Source organism: Marmota monax, unplaced genomic scaffold (genome assembly GCF_021218885.2).
Source record: "Marmota monax isolate L192 unplaced genomic scaffold, Marmota_monax_Labrador192_F-V1.1 WCK01_AAM20220418_F8-fsc00298, whole genome shotgun sequence".
Lineage (NCBI taxonomy): Eukaryota > Metazoa > Chordata > Mammalia > Rodentia > Sciuridae > Marmota > Marmota monax.
This window is the reverse complement of record NW_026694888.1, coordinates 94,917-119,791: the sequence shown is the minus strand read 5'-3', so window position 1 is coordinate 119,791 and position 24,875 is coordinate 94,917. Positions and strand designations below refer to the sequence as shown.

The window sequence follows — 24,875 nt, the reverse complement described above, 5'->3', positions numbered from 1 at the left end:
CCGTGTCCTGAAGCTGTCCAGAAACCACCTACAACCATTGTTTCATTAGCACGCCAGGGACATGGCACACATTTCAGGAGCTACAGGCCAGGAACGAGGGAAAAAGCGCAGGTATCTGTTTTGTATTGCGTCACAGAAACCCTGATGTGGTCTGGGTGAGGCACAGGAACTGCACCACAGGACCACTTCCACGGGACTCCTCTGCATGGTTCCTTATTGATCCTGCATATTCAGACTCTGTTAAAGCTGGAGAGAGATGAACCGGCAGGTTCTGCTGTACTCAGATGTACTCAGTGTCTCTCCTGCCTGCAGAACCTCACTGCATGGTCTCTGTGCCTGAGCGGGGTCCTGACATCAGGCTTCCTTTCCACCTTTGTCAAGAACCAGTGCAAGCCAAGGAGCACAAGGATGACTGGCAAAACTTACCAGAGGTTGGAAGAGGCATGGAAGTACCCTCTCTAGGTCCAAGGGGAGTATGGCTCTGTTGACACCTTGATTTCAGGACCTCACCTCCAGAACAGTGGGTCAATGAATTTCTGTTTTAAAATACACGGTTTGTAGTACTTTGTTACTCAGCCCTAGGCTAATACACTGCCTGAGTCTGAACTAAAGATGCCATTTGTTTCTCCCAATCCATCTTGCTAACCACATCCACATTCAAAAGACTACCCCAATATGGAGATGAAGAGAAATCGTGGAGAAATAGTGGTATAGTTTGGATCTGAAGCATCCCCTGAAGGCCAATATTCTGAAGACTTGGTCCCCAGCATGATGTATTTGGGAAGTGGTGGTGCTAATGGGAGGCTTTTAGGTGGAGGCATGCCCTGGGGGTAGATTATGAGATCCCAGTCTCTTCTTCTTTCTCTTCCACTTTCCAGCCACGAGGTGAACAGTTTTGGCCCATCACCTCCTTCTGCCTTGATGTGCTATGCCAAAGCAATGGGCCAGCTGATCATGAACTGAACCCTCTAAAACTGTGAGCCAGAGTGTTTTTCTCTTTAAAAGTTGACCATTTTAGGGATTGAGGTTGTGGCTCAGTGGTAGAGTGCTTGCCTAGCATGTGTGAGGCACTGGGTTCAATTCTCAGCACCACATATAAATAAATGTCTATCAGCAACTAAAATTTTTTTCTAAAAAGTTGATCATTTTAGGCATTTTTTTTATAGTGTCGGGGAGCTGACTAACACAATACTGACTTTGATCTGAGGAAGGGACCAAAGAACATAGGTGGGGCATCTGGAGGGCTGAGCTGCAAGTTCACAAGGGAGCCAGGTCAGGTCAGGTCAGGGGACCCAGGGACTGAGGACTAACTTGATCTTGAGCACCCAACTCCCAAACTTTGTGACCATCCCCTGGGGACATTTCAGTCTGAGAGCACTGTTGTCTCTTCAGGAACAAGCATCAGATCTGAGACCCCCAGCAAAGTCTATACCCCATGCAATGGGCATTGCCCCCTTCTCACACACTACTGCTTACTTCTGAGGGAAATCTCAGCACATTATAGTCCTGCTTCTGCTGGGAGGAAGGGGAGGCCTGATTCCAGTCCCCTCTGGCAGCACAAGAAGGGGTGCAATGACAGGGAAGAAAGGACCCCCAGCTGCAGGAGTGGCCCCTCTATCTTCCCTGGGCTTGGCTGGGTCTCAAAAGAATGTGTGGGTTTTTATAAGAAATATGCAATCACTTTATTTACTTACATAACACTTTTTAAAAAATTTTTTTCTTTTTACATTTTTTTCCCTGTAGGAGAGGGAGGATCTTGATTTCATTGGAGAAAGAGGGTGCATCCTTCCATGGATGGTATGTTGAATAGACACGCACCTCCCACGCACACACAAACACAATTACCCACAGTGTGCATTACATATACACACACCCATGTGGCTTTCACCTTGAAGGCTCCAGAGGTTGGAAGAAACCAGGAGAGGATCCAGGAGAAGCCAAACCTGGAGCAAGGAGTATAGCAGCAAAGAGGGGAAGAAGAAGCCTCATTGCCCAGGAGACCAGGACCCATCTCTTACCCAACTCTGCCTCAAATCCCATATTTCTCTCCCTGAACCCTGCTAATGATTCTCCAATAATTTAACCAGAGTAACCCCACCCTTTTGAGCTGGAAATAAGGGTTCCCTAAGGCCCTTCTGGACTCTTCTGTTTTCATTGACAAGGTGGGAATAAAGCACATGGCTTCAGCTTCTCATTTGTGTGGAGAAAAAATTTATTAGAACGGGGAGGCCAAAGGAACATGGAGGGGGTCAGCATGGAAAAAAACATGAGTGAACATCCCCAGAAACTTGAGGAACTTTTCACTGATTTTCTATTTCATGTCTTGCCAAGAAAGTGAAGAATTGGTTTAATCAGCTATTTACACCCTCAGGGAATGTGTGGTGTCAGTAGACTTCCCTCTGAGGACCCTCAGAGCTGGGGTGTGTAGATGTGTACTGGCTACCTCTGTCTTCTTGTGGCTGTTGAAATGTGGTTTTATTGTTAATTACTTACTTATCCTTCTTGAAAACAAAGGGCTTCTCCCCTGTGTGTGCCCTCTGGTGCTGGATGAGGTTTGACTTCTGTGTAAAGCCTCGCCCACACACCCTGCACACATAGGGCTTCTCCCCTGTGTGTGTCCTCTGGTGCTGGATGAGGTTTGACTTCTGTGTAAAGCCTCGCCCACACACCCTGCACACATAGGGCTTCTCCCCTGTGTGTGTCCTCTGGTGCTGGATGAGGACTGACTTCTGTGTAAAACCTCGCCCACACACCCTGCACACATAGGGCTTCTCCCCTGTGTGTGTCCTCTGGTGCTGGATGAGGTGTGACTTCCGTGTAAAGCCTCGCCCACACACCCTGCACACATAGGGCTTCTCCCCTGTGTGTGCCCTCTGGTGCTGGATGAGGTTTGACTTCCGTGTAAAGCCTTGCCCACACACCCTGCACACATAGGGCTTCTCCCCTGTGTGTGTCCTCTGGTGTTGGATGAGGTCTGACTTCTGTGTAAAGCCTCGCCCACACACCCTGCACACATAAGGCTTCTCCCCTGTGTGTGTCCTCTGGTGCCGGATGAGGTCTGACTTCTGTGTAAAGCCTCGCCCACACTCCCTGCACACATAGGGCTTCTCCCCTGTGTGTGTCCTCTGGTGCCGGATGAGGTCTGACTTCCATGTAAAGCCTCGCCCACATTCCCTGCACACATAGGGCTTCTCCCCTGTGTGTGTCCTCTGGTGTTGGATGAGGTCTGACTTCTGTGTAAAGCCTTGCCCACACCCTCCATTTTTGACTCTTACAATTCTTGACATTTCTACCCCCACCAATATTTTGTCTGTGTCCTCTGGATTCATTTCCTGGTCTGCTTTGAGGTCATCCTCCATCATTCTCTCACTCTCGTCAGATCTCCCCATTTGTCCTTTGGGTGGGCTAGAAATTCCCCTCTGCCTTGTCCCTTTATGTGTGGGTTTCAAACTTCCTTGGACTTCTTGACCTCTGGCTTTGTCATTCCAGCCGTGTGGATCAGGATGTTGCTGTTCCTGAAGCTGATCTCTTGGAGAAGAGTCCCCTGGTATGAGTTTTTTTCTCACAGATGTTCCTGGGAAGATCTGAGAGGGGTGACTGCGATCCACGTGCTGACTGAGGAATTTCTGACTGGAGAAGGCCAGAGAGCATGAGGGACAAGGATGGATCTCTGGCTTTGGTTCTGCTGAAAGAGGAAGTTATTGGTCAGGACAGATGTAGACAAGCTGTCTGCGCATCTTCTTTGCTGTGTGGCAAGGCCTGCATCACTACTCAGTCTTTATGTGCTAAGAACACAAGCTATTTCCCCCCACAGTGTATTTTTCTAGTACATTTTTATTTTATTTTATATGCTCAGAAATCCAAAAAGCCCAGGTCAAGGGCCTTTTCTCCATGTCAGCCAGACTAGGGACCTTCCAGTAGCATCAGAGGCAGCTTCTCTGCCTCTGATGGAGCTGCAGTGACCACGCCCCACATGCCATGACTCTCTTGTAAGACGTGTCCGTCTTGCCCAGCCATCCTCTGCCACACCCCACACCCTTGCATATAGATTCCTGAACACATTTCCTGATATTCTGTCTGCAGCTATTTCATTCTATTGAGAAATAACACTTGATGAATTAGGTAGAACTTTCTTCAGTGACTTTTCCTAGAGAGGAAAAGGATCTGTTTATTAGCTAGGATCCTCTCATCCTGGGGATCTGCAACTGTGGGAGGCCATATAGAGGTGTATCAGTCAGTCTGAATTTCAGTCCGCCAATCAAAAAGAAAGATGTAGTTGAGGACTGTTATATGCCTGTCTCTCAATGAGGAGCAGGGTTCCTGCTGGACAAGAGAATGTGGCCCAGAACCCACTAACTAAGGGGCTGTGGCTTCTGCTGCGCAACAGCCATGAACTGCTTCTCTCTGCATGCTCCACCAATCATGAAGTGAAAATATGCCCCTCCCCAAGCCTCACAGCAAGCCTTCACTTTTTGACCTATTTAATTGTCTTAACCCATTACAAATACAACAGGAATTTCTGTTTCAAAATAGATCCTAATCAGTTGTCTTCCCTCTCTGACTCCCACCTTCTCCCAACCTCCTACCCTCTCACCTGAAGGCTGAAGTAGCATCTGAAGGGATCACACACTGCAGTCATGAGTTAACCACAGCATCATCTTAGAACAGAGAACCCAAACTGCAATTGTCACCATCTCCAGGGTCTTGGCACAAGTCATAGGCCCCCACATTTCCAGGCCTTCATGTGTCTTTGTTCTCTGCTTCCTTTACCTGAGTGGTCTCAGCCAGTCACCAAATACCAAACCTTTCCTGCCTCAGGGCACTTGCAGGAGCTGCTCCTTCTGCCTGGAGTCCTTTACCCACAGCTATTTGCACCTCTCAAATTTTATCTCCTGGGAGAACCTTCCCTGACCATATCTGCTACGTTACCCTTCCCTCACATGGATTCCCAAGTGCTTTCTGTAGGTCAGTTTTCTTCAGATGTGTCATGTACAAACCTGCATGAGAACATGTGTTTCTCTAATCCGTGTGCCAGCTGCCCGAGAGCAGTCATTCTCACTGTCTGTTCAATTTGCACGGTTTAGTTCCCGGCACAGAGCAGGTTCACTAGCTGACATAATGAATGAGTAACAACACATGCACATTATTTAGAGATTTAAAGGAAGTTAAGGGAAACATATGAAAAGGCCAGGAGACACTGGCTCAGTGAGAGAGCATGCAGGGACTTGAGAATTTGCTTTAGTCTCTAAGCACAATATGGTCTTATATGTCAAGTACTTAAAGTACTTACACATTAAAAATAATATTTTAAAATAAAAAGATGGTTCCTAAGAGTCAAAGGCTTATGACATTAATCTTTAATTTCTGAAGTACCTGTTTGAAATTCTTACTGGCTTTAGATAGCCTATCACTCTACTTGAGAGCTAAAACATGAAAATTCTCAGGGAGAATGATTTCTTTCCTTTGTTTTAAGGAATCATAGTGGCCCACCTCTCCCTGCTGACAGCTCTTTCTTCCACTTGCTGCCCCACTTGATGCCCAGCTCCTGGCCGTACTCGTCCCCGTACCACACCAGCAGCTCACAGCCTGGCCTGATGACCCGGCAGGTTCGGTAGAAGATCTGTCTGTGGTACTGAAAGGCTACCAGGTTCTGCTCCTCATCATCCCGGGCACAGTTCACATACCTGGCATTGAGACAGGCAAAGGGAAGGAAATACCAGGTGGTCAGTTCCCCTCCCTGTCAGGTCTGTGTCTGTCCCTTCACCTGGTGGTCACTGCTTCTGTGCTCTGATGATGCCACCCCACCCACTTCCTCAGGAACCTTTTCTGCCCAAGTCTCTTTCACAAGGTCATATGCTCACAGTGCTCACCTGGCCTAGAAGTCTTTCCCTTCACCTAAGCCCAGTTCCAGATGTCCCTCCACCTTGAAGGCCATACTACACAATGACCCGCAGGTTCTCTGAATGCTCATGACTTTCTGCCATACACCACAGAACTTGGTGCTGGCCATGTGCTCTGATTCTAGATTACGCCTGAGTCATCTTCTCTGGAGAGGGCTCTCTACTGCCTGCTCAGGTACCATTCACCTGCCTCACCCAGGTTCCCATAGAAACTCAGGGGTCTCTTTATCTTACTGATAACACCCTATCCATGTGCTCTATCCCCTGGTAAAACAAGAGCCCTCATGGTAAAGGGCACACAGCATGGGGACCCTCGGCCCACTAAGGCTTTCTTCTCCTCAGGCTCAGACCCAGTGTTAATGGCTGAGGCTATCAAGATTTCTTGCTTACAGATTTAAGGTCCCTTTTAGGTTGCCCTGGAACTGTGTACTTTTCAAAATGAAACAAAAACAATAATAAAACAAAAAATCCCAGGAAAAGTACAGTTAAATGTTCCTGTAATAAAATGCCTCATGTTTGTCTGCCATAGTCCCGCACATGGACATGGGTTGTATGATCTGTTCAAATAACAAAGTCTGCTCTTTGAACTGGAACACACTAAGCGATTAATAACTTTTGAAAAAAGTATTAATCCGGTTTCTCAAAGGAATTTAGGCTGCTCGAGCTTCATCTCAGTGTCCCAATTTTGTCTAGCACGGAGATTTGCGTTTTTGATAAAAAGCAAATTATGGTATTTATATTTTATTTCTCTTGTCCCAATGTTCATGATGTGAAGAGTGATGTGCAAGAAAAATGAGGAAGAGACGCCTGAGAACCACTGAGGGGGCCTGAGGAGAAGGACAGGAATATCCCTCCCCAGAGCCCAGGGACCTCCCGGCCTTACCTCATCCAGTTGGCCTGAGATTCATCCTTTCCATCCACGTACTCATAGCAGTTCCTCCCCTTGGTGATCTGGGTTTCAGGAAAACAAGTTAAAGCTCTGAGAGGTGATAACCAGCACAATCATGTCACTCTGCTTTCATGGATGCTCTTTGAGGCTGCGCAGATTCAGCCACGCCTTGGGACCACACAGTACGTCCCTAGCCATCATCCACATACTATGATGACTTTCCCGGCAGAGCAGAGGCTCCACAGGCTGGAGGCACCAATCTGTTTCTACACTGCTTTGCTCCCACTTACCCTCTAATTTTGAAGGGGTTCCATGTGCATGCAAAGATCCTCGAGCCCACAGAGCTAACCATGTTGCCCTGTCCATGTCCTTACACATCACACCACAGCTAGAAAACAGGGAAGGGAGGCACTCTCACCAGCCAGGAGTACCCGCTATTGGCTGCCTCTTCATCCTCTGTGATCTGGCCCCTGTAGGGGCCAAAGTGCAGACCCAGTGGCAGATCAGTTGCCTCATTCCACACACCTAGCCCAGCCTCTGGGATGCTTGATGGTCCAATTCTCAGCCCGAGGGGCAGACTGAGGGTCGAGTGATTGGAATGGTCCTTGTTGACCACACTGTCCTTTACGAATGTAGGGGGCCCATGAGCAGGACAGCTGTCGATGAAGAAGTTCTGGCACTTATCACAATCTGAAGTGAGAGTAGGAGGTGTTAGGAGAGGTATGCACACATTCCTGTATATAAAGAGTTTTAGAAAGAGTACAGCACCATGCTATTTCCACTCAGTCCTGCACTGTGGGTCAGTAGAGGAAGGGAGAGATGTGAGGGCTGAATGGCAGGACAGATTATTGCACCAGAACACAGCAGCTTCTGCATGAGTGGGCCAAGGGGTCACTTACAGAGGTAGTCATCATCCTGGGGCTCGCTGACTTCTTTGTATGCATGGCCCTTCCTTTCTCGCAGGCTGTACATCTTCACTTCAACCTCCTTTGTCCTGAGTTCTAAGTTGGAGAACAGAAGGTGAGTGAAGCTGGGAATCTGGAGGGTTTGTCCCTATTTCTCCAGAAAATGGGATATCTCCTACCATCAAATCATCATCTTTCCTTCCACACACTCTGCCCCTGCTTAACTACTGGTTCAGAGAAACTACGGTTCCACATTCACACTGACTACAGATGCCTAAGGCAATTTTAATGTCTAGCTGTCCTCATTTTCATATTTAATTTCTACTTGCCCAAACTTTATACCTATAAAAGGGTTCATTCAACATATTCATTCATTCACAAAATATTGGTAGAGGGCACATGGCATGTAAGGCATTGCACAAAGGCAGAAACACAACATTAAGGAAGTATGGTCCCACAGGTAGATCTACTGGACCCCTGGTGTGTATCAGCAATTTTACTCAATGCTTTCAAACAACATATGAACTATGTATCCTTATCCTCATTTTACAGATTAGCATTTAGAATCTCACCAAGTTTATAAGATCAAAGCAAGGTCCCAGTGTTTCTATGTGGACAATAAACCACACATGTGGCTTCAGAGTCAATGTTTGTACATGCCGATCAATATGAACCCAATGTCCAGTCCCTCAGCCTAGTCAGCCTCTCCAAGTTCAGGCCTCTCCAAGGTCTGCCTCACATATCTAGACCATCTCACCAACCTTTCTAGAGGAGCTGGAAAGACTAAAGTCCCCATATTATTTTCTCTTACCTAATTTTCGTCTAGAGTGCTGTCTAGAGGTACTTGCTTCTCTGAGAGGCGACACTGGTTTCTGGACTTGTTCTGAGCCACTTGTGTTCAGTAAATTTGCTGTTCCTGACAATTCTTTCAAACTAGATTCATTACTTAACAGCACCTCAGGCATTCCCTTCAATGAGAGTCGCATATGAAAATACAATACACATTTCTTTAGTTCTTAAGATCTTATGACATATTTTCTTATGTATGATTTTGGTTAATGCTTCAGTAACCCTTGGGACTTCCTGAGGGGTCTGAATACTGAGGTGAAAGGAAGAGCCTAAGTAGTCTGTGATCCTGGACTTGTCCCATGTCCCAAGGCTCTTTCCCTTCAGTTTTCCTTGAGATCCATGCACTTGAGACAGAGGAAGGGAGAATACCTGGAAGACTAGCTAGATAATCACTATAGTCTGTGAATGAAGGGCTAACACTTGTAGAGAAAAAGAGGGTATCATCTGCAATGGGAGGGGAAGTGTAGAAAAAGCTGAGGGGCAGAGCACACTCAGAAAATAGAGTAATAGTGGTAAGGCTGGGAAGATAATGAAGAAATGTTGGCAGAAATGGTTCTGGAAAACTGAGAGAGAAATGCTGAAGGTAGCAAACTGCCATATCTTGGAAGGAGTGTTTGGCTTTGTGATTGATTAACTGGTTCCTGCACCAGTTTTGCTTGAGTAAGGGTGCACTATTCACCAATGTTCTTCAGTTTTCTGAGCCATAAATTAGCAAAATGCTAGTTATTAATATGATAGTGAACATGAAATGTAAGTGTTCACCAAAGTGTTCTGTGTACTATTGAAAGTAGTATTAATGTGGGTGGTCATTTCTTCCACAAGTCTATGTCAATTTTGCCCCCTCAACCACATCTACAGTTGAAATGTAGCTCAAGGGTATTGTCTTCAGCATTCATTAGCCCTGTCACTTTTAGTTTAATTTGTAAAGTTTGAATTATTCAGTTAACATAAAAGGGTCTGGGATTTCTAAGGAAAGCCAGGTGCAGACCATTCTCTCCCAGATCTCATGTATAAAGGCAGCAAGTTGAACAAATGCTTTCAGACAACATGTGAGTCATCTAACAAAAGCCCAGGGGAAGGTACCAGCTCTCACCCACAGAGCAAGCATCTGAAATCAGTTCCAAGAAATACTTTTCTACTGAATAGTGTGTGACCAGTGGAGTCCCCAGTCATTTTCTCATTTGTCCGTTCTCAAACACCAACCCTGAATGTTCTCAGGGCTGGGAGCTGCTTCTTACAAGATGGGTCTCCTTTTCCATCTGGGCTTCTCCAGTATGAACTCCCTACATACTTGTAAGCTTCCTTCAGAGAGACTTAGCACATTTCTCGCTAGGCCTAGCAGAGAGCTGAGGTTAGAAAAATTAGTCAGAGAAAAGAGGTGAAGAGAGGACCAAGAGAGCACAAAATTTACAATGCTATCAAAGTTCTGGTGAGCTTTAAAATCATTTTGAGAAAGAGTTTGGATCAGCTTGGGGTCTCAGGCATGTGGTCACATGTTCCTGTACTTCTTATCTATGAAGTGGATGTGGTTTTTATTACCACCTCATAGGATGTTGGGAGGTTCTAGTGGTTTATTCACATGAAATGCTTAAAATATAGTCTGCAACACAGTGAAAACAAAACAAGTGTCAGCAATTACTGTTACTATTCTTATTATCTTTTAAAATGATGGTGATGACAAACACTGTCATGTGATTGGGAAGGGTGCTTTGTGTTTTTTTTCTCTTACCTGTGTTTGCATCTATGAGGAAGATTTTCTGGCTAACAGAACTTAGAAGACACTCACCTTCTGGGGTTTACTCTGTTCTACTCTGGAGGCCACCCAAGGAGGTTTAACTAAAAGGCAATGAGAAATCAGTGTTTTTTTTTTTTTTTTTGGAAAATGTTTCCAAACTCTGGAGATTCTGATTAGGAGCAGAAAAATGCTACATTAATCAATATCAATACCAAGGATGACACAAAGGTGATATATAAACAGTATCTAAACAGTATCTAAAGTATCACTCAAGTCTTTCCTTCTGTTAGGAACATCATCAACTTTTATTTTTTGGTACCAGGGACTGAACTTGGGGCAATTCAAGAGCTGGGCCACATCCCCAGCCCTATTTTGTATTTTATTTAGAGACAGGGTCTCACTGAGTTGCTTAGTGCCTCACTTTTGCTGAGGCTTGTTTTGAACTCATTATCCTCTTGCCTCAGCCTCCTGAGATGCTGGGATTACAGGCACATGCCACCATTCCCTGATATCATCAATTTTTTAATATCTTTTTTTAGCCCCAGGGATTGAACCTAGAGGTGCTTAACCACTGAGCCACATCCCCAGCCCATTTTATTTTTTATTTTGAGACAGGGTTTTGCTAAGTTGCTTAGGGTCTCACTAAGTTGCTGAGACTGGCTTTGAATTTGTGATCCTCCTGCCTTAGCCTCTTGAGCCAATGTGATTACAGGTGTGTACCACCATGCCTGGTTCTTAGAATGTCTTTAAAAAATAGGCAAACTTCATCTCTGATTTATTCTATGTTCATATATATCTGGTATTTTAAAGAATATTTGGACTTTTACGACAAAAATGCAAAACAAACCAGGAATCAAAGGAAATTACCTCCACATGAAAAGGTCATGTAGGATGTCATGATTTAGATGAGGTGTTTCCCCAAAAGCTCATGTGTGAAACAATGCAAGAAGGTTTAGAGGTGAAATGATCGAGTCACACATCAATCCACTGATAGAATTAATGTGAGGTGACTAGGCAGATAGGGTGTGGCTGGAGGAGGTGGGTCACTAGAAGTGTGCCTTTGAGGTTTATATTTTGTCCCTGGTAAGCAGAGCTCTCTCTCTGTCTCTGTCTCTCTCTCTCTCTTCTTTCTGGTCGCCGTGCACACCTTTCTGCCATAATGCTCTGCTTCACCTCAGGGCAGAGCATGGATTTGGCCATCTCTACACTGAGACCTCTGAAACCATGAGCATCAAATAAACTTTTCCTCCTCTACATTGTTCTTGTCAGGTCTTTTTTGTGACAGTGGTGAAAAAATTGACTAAAACCTAGGAGAAACTCACATCAAATGTATTCAGTGATAAAATACTAGAAGCCTGTCCTCTAAGGTCAGAAAAAGGCATGAATTCCCCCTCTCACTACTTCTACTCTTCTAACAAAGCATAAAAAACCCCCACAAAGTATTTAGGACATACTTTGCCAAGGGTGCAAAAGTCTTAAAGACTAAAAACTATGACCTTTTAATGAAAGAAATTAAAGACACAAACAAATGGATTTAGAAGGTTGAACATTATTAATTTCCATACTATCCAAATGATCTACAGATCCAATGTCATCCTATAAAAATACTAATGCCATTTTTTGCAGAAATTTGAAAAAATAAATACAGAATCTCAAGGGACCCTAGAATAACCAAAACAATCTTGAAAAAGAAGAACAATTACAAAGCTACATCATTCAAAACAGTGTGATAGTGACATAAAGAAAGAGATATAGACCAAGGGAATAAAATAGACAGGTTAAAAAGGCTTTCTGCACATATGGCTAAATTAATGTTTCACAAAGGTGCCAAGACTCCACAATAGGACAAATAATCTCTTCAAGAATTAGGATGGGAAAACCTGATATCCACACACAAAGGAATGAAGAATGGCCTTTGTCTTAAAAATATACAGTTGTACCTTCATATTTGTGGATTCCACATCCTTGAAATCAACAAATCATAAATAAAAATATTTGAAAAAAGCTGGGTGTGGTGGCCCATGCCTATAATCCCAGAGGCTGAGACAGGAGGATTGCAGGTTCAAAGCCAGCTTCAGCAACTTTGCAAGGGCTGAATATCTAAGAGATAGCAACACACTATCTCAAAACAAAAAACAAAAATGACTGTGGATGTAGCTCAGTGGTTAAGTGCCCTGGGTTCAATCCTCAGTAGAAAAAAAATGCATCTATACTAAAAATGTACAGATGATTTTTCTTTTCCTTATTCCCTAAGCAATACAACAAGTATTTGCATTGCATTTACATTTCATTAGGTATTATAAGTCATCTAGAGATGATTTAAAGTGATTGGGAGGATTATATAGGTTACATGCAAATACTACAGCATTTGATTCTTCAGTATCCTCATGTTTTGATTTTACTGGTAGACAGGAGGGGTTCCTGGAAACAATTCCCCATGGATAGGGACAATTAAAAGAAAAATTAGCTCAAAATGAATTAAAGAACTAAGTATACAACCTGAAACTATAAAGCCATTGGGAAAAAAAAAAAAAAAGGAAAATCCATGAACCTGGACGACATTTGCTAAGTAAAATATGTCAGTTTCCAAAAGATAAATGCTTCGTGATTCCACTTATATGAAGTACCTAAAGCAATCAGATTCACAGAAACACAAGTAGAATTTTGCTTGTCAGAGTTTAGGGGGAAGAGGAAACAGGGTGTTGTTGATTAATGGCTGTAGACAATTTCAATCACATACCACATGTATATAACTAACAATGTTGTACACTTAAAAATTGACAGAATGGTGATTTTATGTTGTATGGTTTCTTGCCACCATGTATAAAAATGATGAATTTATTAGGTTGGAGATTTTACCTGGATCCAGATAGAGGGATAGAGGTATGATAAACCATGGGGATACGTTCTCCATGAAGACTGTATTTTCATCTTAATACCTTTACAGACAAGTAAACATTGGTCCTTTAAATGTCTTACACAATTTTTAAGAGCCTAAGGCACCTAAAATCCATAGATGAGAAATCATAGACATAATCCAAATTGCTTTATCCAGTTTAGGCATATTGTATCTTCTTCTTTTTTTTTTAAATATGTATTCTCTAGTTGTTGAGGAACCTTTCTTTTATTCATTTATTTATATATGGTGCTGAGAATTGAAGCCAGTGCCTCACACATGTCAGGCAAGTGCGCTACCGCTGAGCCACAACCCCAGCCCCTTGTATCTTCTTTTAAAATTTCCTGTCCAAGTAGTGGAAGAGGAAACCAGCTTCTTTCTATTTTTTAATGATTGTACGTCATTTTATTTATCGGATGCTGGCTCTGAGCACTGACATGAGAGAAAGATCAGGAAAATTAAATAGCTCCCTCCAACCCTCTCCAAGATTTAAGACAAGGGCTTAAGGATCATGTGGTGTGATTAAATATGCATAAGAAAATATGTATTTTCCCTAATATATTAATAATTTTCTCTTCTAAGACATTTAATCCAATAACCAAACTATTAGATTCGTGTTAATAAACTTTAGGGGAGGCTTGAAGTTTAATTAAGCTGTTTTAAATTGTCTTTTGATTAACAAGTATAACAAAAATTGTTTTCAAAAAGAATGATAAATTCAAAACATGTAAGTATGGAGAATGATACTGCAGACCCTATTCATCCTTCATGATTCAGTCTGGTCTCAGTATTCTTCCATATTCTGAAGCTTCTTCAGATCTTTTTACTTCTATTTCAAAATTTAAAAATGAGAATAAAAAAAAAAAAACCAAGCCACCTTCCAGAACTTCCTCTTTATGACATTAATTTTTCTGGACTTGATTTTCATATTCATATATGAAATACATAATACTCACATTTTATTATATTTCCCACTCATTGTGTGTACATGTACACACACATATTATATACAGTTTTTTTCACACATTTAAAAATTTTATGGGAATGTCTTCTTAGTGTATATAGTCTTGCATCTTACTCCTTTGCTGACACTTGTTTTTGAGGAACTACTAGTGTCTTATTAACTTCTGAGACTAAACCTGGTATGGTTTCAGAAGGCAAGCTCTAAAGCTTCCTGGCCTCTCACCTTGTTGTCTAGGTGTCCATTCTTCATCAGAATCCTCAGTGTCATCCATCTGCAATTTGATGGTTTGCCTTTGGTGACACATGAAAGCTGGTCGAGGGGCTCTGAAACCTGGAAAGAAGCAAAAATCCTTCTCCTAAAATGGAAGTGCTGGGAGCAGGAAAAAGGTCAATGACAATAGAAAGTTCCAGAAAGGGTAGGCAGTCTGGGAGAGTCAAGGTGGGATTGCTGCATGGCCAATGCTGCACTTACTTAGGCCTGCACTGACACAAAGAACAGTCTCCTTCCAGATTGTCTCCAAACAGAAGGGAACTGTAGGCAGCTCTAGCCCCTAAGAGAGCCAGCATAAGACAAGGACTAGAGATCTGTATTTTGTTTCCTAGGCCCTCTTATTACCTATAGATATCAGCATATTATAGTTCCTTTTCACATTCCTATAGCGAATTTTCTCCCACTCTCCCATCTCTGCCCATTCTTCCTTGGAGAAGTAAATGGAAACGTCTTTAAAAGCATCTTTAACCTGGAGAAAAAAGAGATTTCTTGTGAGGTGATAGCACACATCAGAACAAGATCTAGGCCTTTTCTTTCACTGTGCATGCAGGGAATAGACTGGGACCTCTGGGTGGTCTCTGTGAAGCAGGGTAAAGAGTTTCCCCTGCTGCAGATGCCTCTTTAACAGAAGAGGCACTGGTTATCCTCCTAGTTTTCATGGAGCAGTTGCTGGTATGTGCCTCCCCCTCCTTCCTGTATGCCAGGAGTCATCCTCACATCCCAATTCTGCTTTCACTGGAAGGGCCACCAGGTGTGCATCGCAAGGCCCTCCCACAGACCCTTTCTGGAGTTTTGCTTTGCCTCCCATATTCTACCTTGGGCTTCCTCTCAGGCCTCCCTAAGTCTCCTTTGGTGCTCTCATCTGGGGACCAGTCAGTGGCACTCATGGTGCTGCACAATGCCCTCTGGGCGGGCTCAGCCTTCTGTGGAAGAAGAAGGAGCTGAGAGTTGTTCTCTCTACCAGCTGGTGTGCATAGAGCAGGGAGGAGGTTTTAAGAGGAGAGGATCTGGGGTGCGGATCCACAGGCAGCCAGGCTGTTTCTTCTGTACTGGCCCTCTGAGCAAGGAGGCCCAGGTGCCTGCAGAGGCCAGGCCTTGACCACCACATCTGGGTCCGGGTCTGATCCCCAAGCCCCACGGGATGACAGCCAAGGGGAGGCTCCCAGGAGTTGAGCTCTCCACGGGGAACCCCAGCTTGAGGGAGCAGAGCCTGTAAACCTTGGGGGTCAGTAATGGGGCTCTCAGGTCCAGGACACTCAGGTGCCCTCTGACTGAGGGAACTGGGGTTTCATGGTGGGGTAGATTTGGGGTCCCTCAGGTGGAGAAAACAAAGGACCCCTCAGGCGGAGGCAATCTGCACTAGGAAGACCAGGGCTTCTCAGGTGGGGTACATTCAGGGTCCCTCGGCCAGAAGATAGGGGACCCTCAGGCTGAGGCAGCTCGCCCTGTGGAGACTGGGGCTTCTCCAGTGGAGGAGACAGGGGACCCCTCAGGCTGAGGTAATAGGCACTGTGGAGTCTGAGTTCCGTTGGGTGGGAGACAAGGGGCCATTTGGGGCTCCTCAGGATCCGGGTATAGGAGACCCTCGGTGGAGGAGACAGGGGACCCTGAGGCTGAGGCAGTCCGCGCCCTGGAGCTGGGGGTCCCTCCGGCTGAGGAGACGGTGGCCGCTCGGGCGGGGGAGGGGACCCTGAGGGTGAGGAGCTGGGGGTCCCTCGGGCGGAGGAGGGGGACCCTGAGGCTGAGGCAGTCCGCGCCCGGGAGCTGGGGGTCCCTTGGGCGGAGGAGACGGTGGCCGCTCGGGCGGGGGAGGGGACCCTGAGGCTGAGGCAGTCCGCGCCCGGGAGCTGGGGGTCCCTCCGGCTGAGGAGACGGTGGCCGCTCGGGCGGGGGAGGGGACCCTGAGGCTGAGGAGCTGGGGGTCCCTCGGGCGGAGGAGACGGTGGCCGCTCGGGCGGGGGAGGGGACCCTGAGGCTGAGGCAGTCCGCGCCCGGGAGCTGGGGGTTCCTCGGGCGGAGGGTCTCGGCCGGGCCGGGGGTCTGGGCCCCTCACGGCGAGCCGGGATGCCGGCGAGGGGGCTGCTCGGTCTCGGGCGGACAGGCTCGGCGCCAGGCTCGGGCTGCCCCTTCCCTGACTTGGGACCCGCGGTCTGCTGGGGAGAGCCCCGGGATTTCTGGGACTGCGGGGCCATTTGGGGCTCCTGGGGGGACGCCCTGCAGGCCGGGTGCTGTGGGGCGAGGCCGCTGAGGGAGAGAGGCGCCCACGCACAGCCGCAGCCGCCGCTGCCGCCAAGCTCTGAGCTCCAGCCGCGGGCGTCTGAGCCCCACCCGAGTCGACGGGTGCAGACTGTCATACAGCTGCCAATCCGCGCTGCGGACCTGGGGTCCAGCCAATCGGCGTTCTTCAGAGTGGAAGGGCGGGGCGGGGGGCGGAGCCGTATCTGTCAGTCACGGTGCAGCCGGTTCTGGGCGGGACCTGACCTGGGTCTCTCGAGGGAGTCACCTGAAACCCTTGGGCGGGCGCCGGCGCAGTTCCCTGTGTCTCCTCACGTGGCTCTGCAGGCTGGGGTCTGCACTGTGGTCTGTGACAGAGGGGCTCATCTTGTCTAGAGGGCTTTAAACCTTAGGATTGCTGTGGCGTGGGTGTTTTTCCCCCAGCCACCCCCCGCCCCTTAACAGAGTCCCGCAAGGTAATAGTGGTACTGGGGGGTCCAGGAGTTTGGAGGCGGCAAACCGAGATGTGGGCAGTGAAAGAAAATGCCACAGGACTGTTCCTATAGCATACCACTTGTAGTGCAATGGGATCTGGGGCCAGGTGTGCAGACCCTTCCCGGAGGCTGGGTGTCTAGTCCCGGAAGGGATTCTCAGCCCCGTGTTCTGCATAAACGATGAGGACACCCTTGAAACCGTGGTCAGACCAGTGGAAGGAATTTGCAATTATCATGGTGCTAGACCTCAGACCCGGGAATTCAGTTAGGAAGTGGTCTGTGCGCCTCAAAGGGAACAGCAGTCCCTCTGACCTGAAGACAGGGATAGTCCCTGTGAGAGGGCAGGCCTGACTTGGGGGCCAGGACCTTGTGGACCTTACTCTGGTTGGAGAAATCAGTGCTGACACTGATGAGCTCAAGATTTTTGTTTGATATTGGGTGTATCCTTCCAATTCCCTGAACTTCTGGGTTATTTTCAATTTTATTTTATTCAGCTTTGTATATTAATTTTTATTCAGCATCCAATTATTTGCATTATGTTAGAAAAAATTCACTATTAGATTTTTTTCTGACTCTTACTTACTCTTACTAACAGTTAGTAAGTTAGCACTTACTAACTCTTCAGAGCAGTCATTTCCAAGTGGAGAGGTTCTGACTCCAGCTCTCCACTGGCCTGTGGGAGACTTCCTGTTCCCAAGATCACTGCCACCAACACCAGTGAGCTTGCAGCACCAGACACTGAGGACGAAGGTGGCCAGCAGGGTGCCAAAAAAAAAAAAAACGACTCCCATCAATAGGCCCCTGCTTAATCTCCACTTTCCCCTGCTTCCACAGCAGTGGAGGTCTTGCCTGGTTTTTGTTGGTTTTGCGGTTCTGGAGATTAAACCCAGGGGTGCCTTACCACAGAGCCACACTCAGCCCTTTTTATTCTGAGACAAGGTCTAAGTTGTAAGGCTGGCTTCAAATGTGCAATCCTCCTGCCTCCAGAGTCTCTGAGATTACAGGCATGTGCCACAACACCCAGTGCATTTGTATATATTTTTTGTACTAAGGCTTAAACCCATGGGTACTTAACCACTGAACTACTTCCCCAAACTTTTTTTATGTTTTTATTTAGAGATAGGGTCTCACTGAGTTGCTAAGCACCTTGCTACGTTGCTAAGGCTGGCTTTGAACTCTCAGTCCTCCTGCCTCAGCCTCCCCAGCAGCTAGGATTGGTGTGTGCCACCACACCCAGCCTAATCAGTATTTTTTAAAGAGCTAAAGTTATTTCCATTCTGGGGATAAAACCCAGGGCTTCATGCATGCTAGGAATTGAACCCAGCTCTACCTGAACTACATCCCCAGCCTTTTTTAAATTTTTGAGAGAGGGCCTTGCTAAGTTGCCCAGGCTGGCCTTGAACTTGTGATCCTCCTCCTCCAGTTTCATGAGTTGCTGGGATTACATGGTGTGCCACTGTGCTTGGCTGTTCTTTTTTTTTTTTTTTTTAGTTTTCTTTTATGTAAAACTTGTGCTTTTGGTGCTGAGAAATCTTCTCCTACATTATTATCATAAGTATTTTCCCTAGATACCTTCACTGTCAGCTTTCATATTCAAGTCTGTGATGCATTCCAAGTTATTCCTTCTGTATACCTTGAAGTAAGGAGAGTCTTTCTCTGCCCCCACACAAATACTTAGTTATTTCAGCAGCATTCATTGAAAACTCTTTCCTACACCAAATTATTTGGAGACTTTATTCAAAACTGGAGAATCTAGGTGTAGACTGATTTCTAGACTTCGCGTCTTACTGATCCATACCCAGGTGGATGCCAATAATACACAGTACTACTAACATAGTTCTGTGGTAAAGCTGTGAAATCAGGTAGTGCAGCCCTCATACTTGGGGGTTTTGTTGTTGTTGCTCACTCATTTTGGCAGGACTGTCTTGAACCAGATCTCTATGCATGCCAGGCAGCACTCCACCCTGAGCTACATCTGCAGCCTCCTTTCATTTTCAAACAGGGTCTCCCAAAGTTGCTCAAGCTGGTCTTGAATCAACTTTTTTTCTTCTTCAGAGATTCTTTTGTTTTTCTAGGCCCTTCTTATTGCCATTTAAATTTTTGATTACTTTGTCAATTTCCACATGAATGCCTCTGAATCTAAAAAGACTAATCTGTGGAGCACCACCACACTGAGCTTCCCAACCTTGGCTGTAGCAGGGACACTCTTCTTTTATGTGGTGGGGGACTGAGCCCAGGCCCTGCATGGCTAGGCAGGTGCTTCACCGGAGGACAGCCGGCTTGCGCCCCTGCACTTCCCATGCTCACCGTCTGCCTGCACATCTTCTGGCAACATCCCTCACTAACTGCAGACTGCGCCTGCTCCCCAGGCCCCCTAACACTGCATGCCTCTGCTGTGGCATGTGGACTGGGAGCCGGCTTCCTTCCTTACCTTTCACTGCTAGGACAGGGAAGCGACCTTGTTTCCTGTGGACTTGCTCAAGGTCCTCATCAAGATTACTCGCAAACATGAGTTTCTGAAGGGGGAAAAAATTATATCACTGAGGGGGCTGTTTTCCTGATTCTAAAACTAGCTTGTGTTCCTCAAGGAGACTTTGTCAAGAATAGAAAAGTAAATTCAAAAGTAGAATGAAAGAAAGAAGAGCAAACTCTAGTTCTCTCAGCAGGAAGGTAAACTTTCCACACACTGGTCGGTCTGGGTGGCCCCGTCTGCTGTCTCAGGAGGCGTTCACTTGAGCAGCTTTGCTCACCCCACACTGCCCCTGCTGGAGCTTTCTTCACAGTGTGTGGCAGCACTGGCTCTTTCCGACACTATCAGACTTCTGGTGCATGACGTGCCACACCATGGTTACGCCATGTACAACTGTTCTGCTATTGTGCACTTTTTATTATTTTGCAAATGATGCACTGTTGTAAGCAACATTTCAGCTAGACACCTGTCAGGTGCTGACAGCAGAACCACCCACAGCCCTCACAGATGCACTACCAGGTGTGGCTTGCATATCATGTCAGTCCACACAACAGCCCTCTGAAGCAGGTATTAGTAGTATCCTCCTTGAACAGTTGAGGAACACCAGCTACAGGTATCAGAAAACCTGAGGCCCACTTAAAAGGCTACTCTGACATTCCTGTGAAGAACTACAGCCGTAATGAAAACTGCGGACAGGAGCACACTGCATGTGAACAGCATAGGGAAACTAGCAGCCCTGGATCTGACTGGCTCTGCCACCACTGATGTTCTCCCCACTTTATCACAAAGCACAAGTTATGAGGAGCTGTGCTCCTTTACAAGACTCTGATTCCAGCCACCGTCCTAGTTCTTCCCGGGAGAGATCACAACCTGCTTGTCTCTGCAATGTTATCATTCAGCCATCTGAGCATCACCTGTGCTATAAAATGGCAAACCATGGTCAGTCCCCACTGCTAACTGAGAAGCACACAGTGACACTGAAGCCAAGTCAACTGTTGCTTGGGAGCAGCACTGCAATAGGAAAATGTGTGTCACAGTAAACTGCAGATGTACTCACGGAGATGGCAGCAAGGGGAAGTTTTTAAAGGCAAAAACAAGGACATCAGGTACTTTGAAAGATGACTAGCCACAACCATGAACAGCAAGGTGACGTCACTCTGAGGCTGAGTACAGCCGCTGGGCAGGTGTCCCCGTGAAGGGCCATCTGTGTGAAGCCTCGTGGCCTCTGAGTGCACGTGTGGCTCTCTGAGCATCTTGTCAAAGTCACTACCAGGCAATCATTCGTGACAGCTCTTCCTTCACAACCTTGTGACTTATTTTTTTGTTAGGGTTGATGCAAGGTACTTCACTTTGATTTTGACACTTTTTACAACACACACACAAGATTCATTTATAGAATGAAACAGAAAATTAAAACAGATCCTATTCCTGAATTTTTTTGGGGTAAAAAAGACTTACCAGAGAATCTGAAGATTGGGGTCTTCCCCCTAGAAGACCTCTATAACAACAAAACGATTTTGCATACAATATTAAAAGCTGTTACTGATCCTTGGAAATTAAACCATAATCTCAGTAATTGTCAGTAACTTTCACAGGTAAATTCTGATGTAGGCAAAAGGGAAAAGCATGCATGAGTGGAACTCTATGGCCCCCCAAAATTTAGAATCAATAAGAACCTTGGTCAGCAGGTGGTTCTCAGGCACCTGAGAACCCAGGAAGCAACAAGCACATGTAAATTAGGTGACAAGTGACATTCAATGGGGCGAATATATTAACAATCATGGTAATGGTGACAAAGAACTTGGCACATGTGAGGCCCTCTTCTAAGCTTCACACTCACTCTCAAACACTCACCTTGATGATCCAAGGTACATGCTACTCTCATCTCCAGCTTGCTGGGGGGCTGTCTGCACTTCAAGCACAGAGAAGCCCAGCAGATGCCCACGAGCACCAGTTAGTCAGGGAAAGAGGTAGGGTTCCACCCTGGGCTTTGCAGCTTGAGTACATGCCCTCGGACAATGAGTCTCCTCCACAAAGGGAAAGGATTCGGCAGTGCTGGGTTGTCTGGTGCGCACATGTGCTCTGAATGTTGCCCAGGTTCCTGCTCCTGATCCAATGGTGACCCTCCCTTGAGTATCCAAATGCCCAAGGATCCTCTAAGTCTCCACATCCAGAGAATTGCTGCATTTTAAAATGCTTAGGAACCTTCAGCACCTTTTTGCAAAGAGTGGAACTCTATGGCCCCAAACAATTTAAAATCGATAGGAACCTTGGCTAGCAGGTGGTCCTCAAGCTTCCTGGATACTGAAGAAACTAGATGTCCTTTCTGTGCACTTAAGATGTCTTAACAATTATTTCAGCAACACTGAATAGACTATAAAGCTCAAATCCCATAACCTAACACGTCAGTTTTGCCCATTTACTGAGACTTTCTCATCTTTCCACTGAATTCTTGCCCATGTGGAACTGTATTTAAAAATGAGTATCACTGGTAGTGTAAATGTGTTCTTTACTGTTTGACATGAGATGCATTTTCCTTGCTGCTAACCAAAGTGTGACCTAGCCAAGATGTCAACCTCAGGAGTGCCACTGAGCAGCACCTGGCCAAGGGAGTGCGTCCTGCTAGCTTGGTGCAGCAGCCCAGCTGTTCTCTTTCTCAGCAAGCCACCCCCCCGCCCCCACAGGCACCCTCATCTCTTCTCCTTCTGAGGACAGTAATGAGGCTGGATCATCCCCAACCACCATCCTCACAGCTCCTCCTCAGGCCAGCACTTTCGGTTGGTCAATAATGCTTCAGAAAATTGGACTTGTGTACTGAAATGAAATTAGTGGATTTTTCCTGCTCCAGGACCTTTTTTTTTTTTTGGTGGTGCTAGATATGGAACCTAGGGATGCTCTGCTGCACCCCCAACCCTTTTTAAAGTTATTCTTTTTAAAATTTTTTTATTAGCTACACATGACATTACAATGATCTTGGCAATTCATACATTTGAATCAATTGGGGTATAATTTCTCATTTTTCTGATTGTTCAGATTGCAGAATCACATTGGTCATACAGTCACCTATATACAGCAATCATAATGTCTATTCTGTTCTGCTGCCCTTCCTATCCCCTCTTCCCCTCCCCTCCCCTCCCATCACTTCTCTCTATAAAGTTATTCTTTATTTTGAGACAGGGTTGCACTGTTGCTGAGCCTGGTCTTGAACTTGCAATCCTTCTGCCTCAGTCTCCAGAGTAGCTGGGATCACAGGCTTGGCCACTGTACCTGACTCCACATATGTCCACGTGCAGAGCTTCTCTCCAGGTGTTCTGCAAAGCTCTGGGTGAAGGACGCCCTACAGTGACCACACCAGCCCTTGCTTTCCTAGTACACCTTGTTTGGAATGCAGGTGAGGGCAGGGCTTCCTGCAAGCTCAGCCCCACACTGATGGCAGGTGAAGAACTGCTCCCCAGTATGCCCTACCTGATGGACAACAAAGGGGGAGAACTGGCTGAGGGCGAGGCCACACCGCTGACACCTATAGGTCTCCTCTCCAGCATGGGTCTTCTGGTGCTTCACAAGATCATTCTTGTGGATGAAGGCCTTCCACACTGGCATCACCTGTAGGGATTCTCCCCAGTGTGGATTCTCTGGTGCACGATGAGGCAGAGTTCTGGCTGAAGGACTTTCCACAGTCGTGACACTCGTAAGGCTTCTCTCCAGTGTGGGTCCTCTGATGTGAGAAGAGGTGCGAGCTGCAACCAAAGCACTTCCCACAGTCCTTACATTCGCAAGGCTTGAGGCCAGTGTGGATCTGGTGGTGCACCACCAGGTGGGACCACTGGCCACAGGACTTCCCACACTCATTGCACTCATAGAGCCGCACTTGGACGGGAGTTCTCTGGTGAGGATGAGGTGCGTGCTCTGTCGGAAGGCCTTTTGGGGCATTTGTAGGGCTTCTCTCCTGTGTGTGTTCTTTGGTGCCTAATGAGCCTGGAGCTGTGGACAAAGGACTTTCCACACTGACTGCATGTGTGCAGTTTGTCCCCAGTGTGTGTCCTCTGGTGGGTGACCAGGTGGGAGAAACAGCTGAAGGACTTTCCACACTCTTTACACTCATAGGGCTCCTCGCCAGTGTGCGTCTTCTGATGCCCAACAAGGTGGGAACTCCGGCTGAAGGACTTTCCACACTCTTTACATTCAAAGGGCTTCTCTCCAGTGTGAATGAGCTGGTGCCTGGTAAGATTGGAGCGCCAGCTGAAGAACTTTCTGTATTCCTTACACTCATAGGGCTTCTCCCTGTGTGTTCCCAGAGACATGTGGAGGGATGCCCCGGGATTGAGAGGGCTGCTGCCAGCAGGGCACTTGCAGGGCTGGCCTCCTGTGCGATCTCTCGAACATTCAATCAGGTGGATGCTTTTGCAGAAGGCCTGGCCACACTCCTCACTGTCACCTATGCAGTGCCCCTGATGCCCCCTAAATGCCAGGTCATGTTTCATGCTTCTCTCATCTGAGCCCCATGTGTGGAAATACTCCCTCAGCACCAGCTGAGCAAGAAGGAGGCAGCTGCCCTCATACTTACCGCTCTCACAGACCCTGCCTGGAGGAAAGGCTTTCTTTGGGGTGAAGGCCACTTGCCTCAAATGTCTGTCTTGGTTCTCCTGATACTTGCCCAATGGGTCTTCCAATGACAGATACCAGAGATCCTTCCTTGCCATTCCTTCCACTTTAATGCCACAGGGTTCTTTTTTTTTATCTTGAGAAATGTTCTTACTGTAAACAGGTGATTTCATTTCAACAGTAGAATCCAAATCTGGACACACCTCTTGGTGAACTGCCCTCTCCACCAGCCAGGGCTCTTCCCCTTTCTCCAACTGCAGGATCACCTCTAATAGGAATCTGGTGCCCAAGGACACCAGGTTCTCATAGTTCTCCAACATCGCATCTTTGTACATGACCTGCTGAGCTGGGTCTAGCAGCTGCCACTGCCATTCCTCTCTCCTGAAGTCCACAAGCACATCCTTGAAGGTCACCATTGTCTGGGACCAGGCAGGCAGCAACGAGGCCTCCATGCCCTCCTTGTACTTGGCAACACTTTCCTGAGCAACGGGAGAGTCCTGTTTACCATCACCAGGCTGTTCGCTCCTCGGCTTGGGGCAGCCCTCTGCTCTCATGTCCTTCTCCCCGAAGGCGCTCTTCAACATTCGTGGTAAGTTCTCCCAGCAATCGCTGTGGCGTCTTTACTGCACCTCTTATCTGCCGTCTTCCCGCAAGACTCCCCTCTTGTTCTGGCTGAGTAGCATAACG

General features: G+C 46.6%; 3 protein-coding genes and 1 pseudogene across 10 annotated transcripts in view; 1 reads left to right on the top strand and 3 right to left on the bottom strand.

The window, feature by feature from the left end:
• Window positions 1–4,540, top strand: part of Rtp5 (receptor transporter protein 5 (putative)) — a 60,588-nt gene extending 56,048 nt beyond the window's left edge. For 4 of the 8 annotated variants that reach the window (XM_058573423.1, XM_058573422.1, XM_058573426.1 and 1 more), the window contains one exon: window positions 1,744–2,191. The gene's annotated coding sequence lies outside the window, so the exon portion shown is untranslated. Of the gene's footprint in view, window positions 1–1,743; window positions 2,192–3,489 lie in introns of those variants that run through there. The other 4 variants (XM_058573428.1, XM_058573425.1, XM_058573427.1 and 1 more) reach the window with 2 other exon arrangements.
• LOC131423498 (histone-lysine N-methyltransferase PRDM9-like) lies at window positions 2,206–3,692 on the bottom strand. Its single transcript, XM_058573429.1, has one exon. It carries the CDS (start codon window positions 3,387–3,389, stop codon window positions 2,490–2,492), a length of 900 nt encoding a protein of 299 aa, XP_058429412.1. The 5' UTR covers window positions 3,390–3,692; the 3' UTR covers window positions 2,206–2,489.
• An 883-nt stretch (window positions 4,541–5,423) lies between the features above and the next one.
• On the bottom strand, window positions 5,424–8,739 carry LOC124080771 (histone-lysine N-methyltransferase PRDM9-like). Its single transcript, XM_046426796.2, is given in 7 exon segments — window positions 5,424–5,466; window positions 5,468–5,485; window positions 5,487–5,684; window positions 6,784–6,851; window positions 7,208–7,479; window positions 7,689–7,790; window positions 8,506–8,739. Coding segments are annotated over 7 exon segments (876 nt in total). The 5' UTR covers window positions 8,681–8,739.
• Window positions 8,740–22,814: 14,075 nt separating this feature from the next.
• Window positions 22,815–24,640, bottom strand: LOC124080753 (zinc finger protein 10-like; annotated as a pseudogene).
• Between the last annotated feature and the right edge of the window lie 235 nt (window positions 24,641–24,875).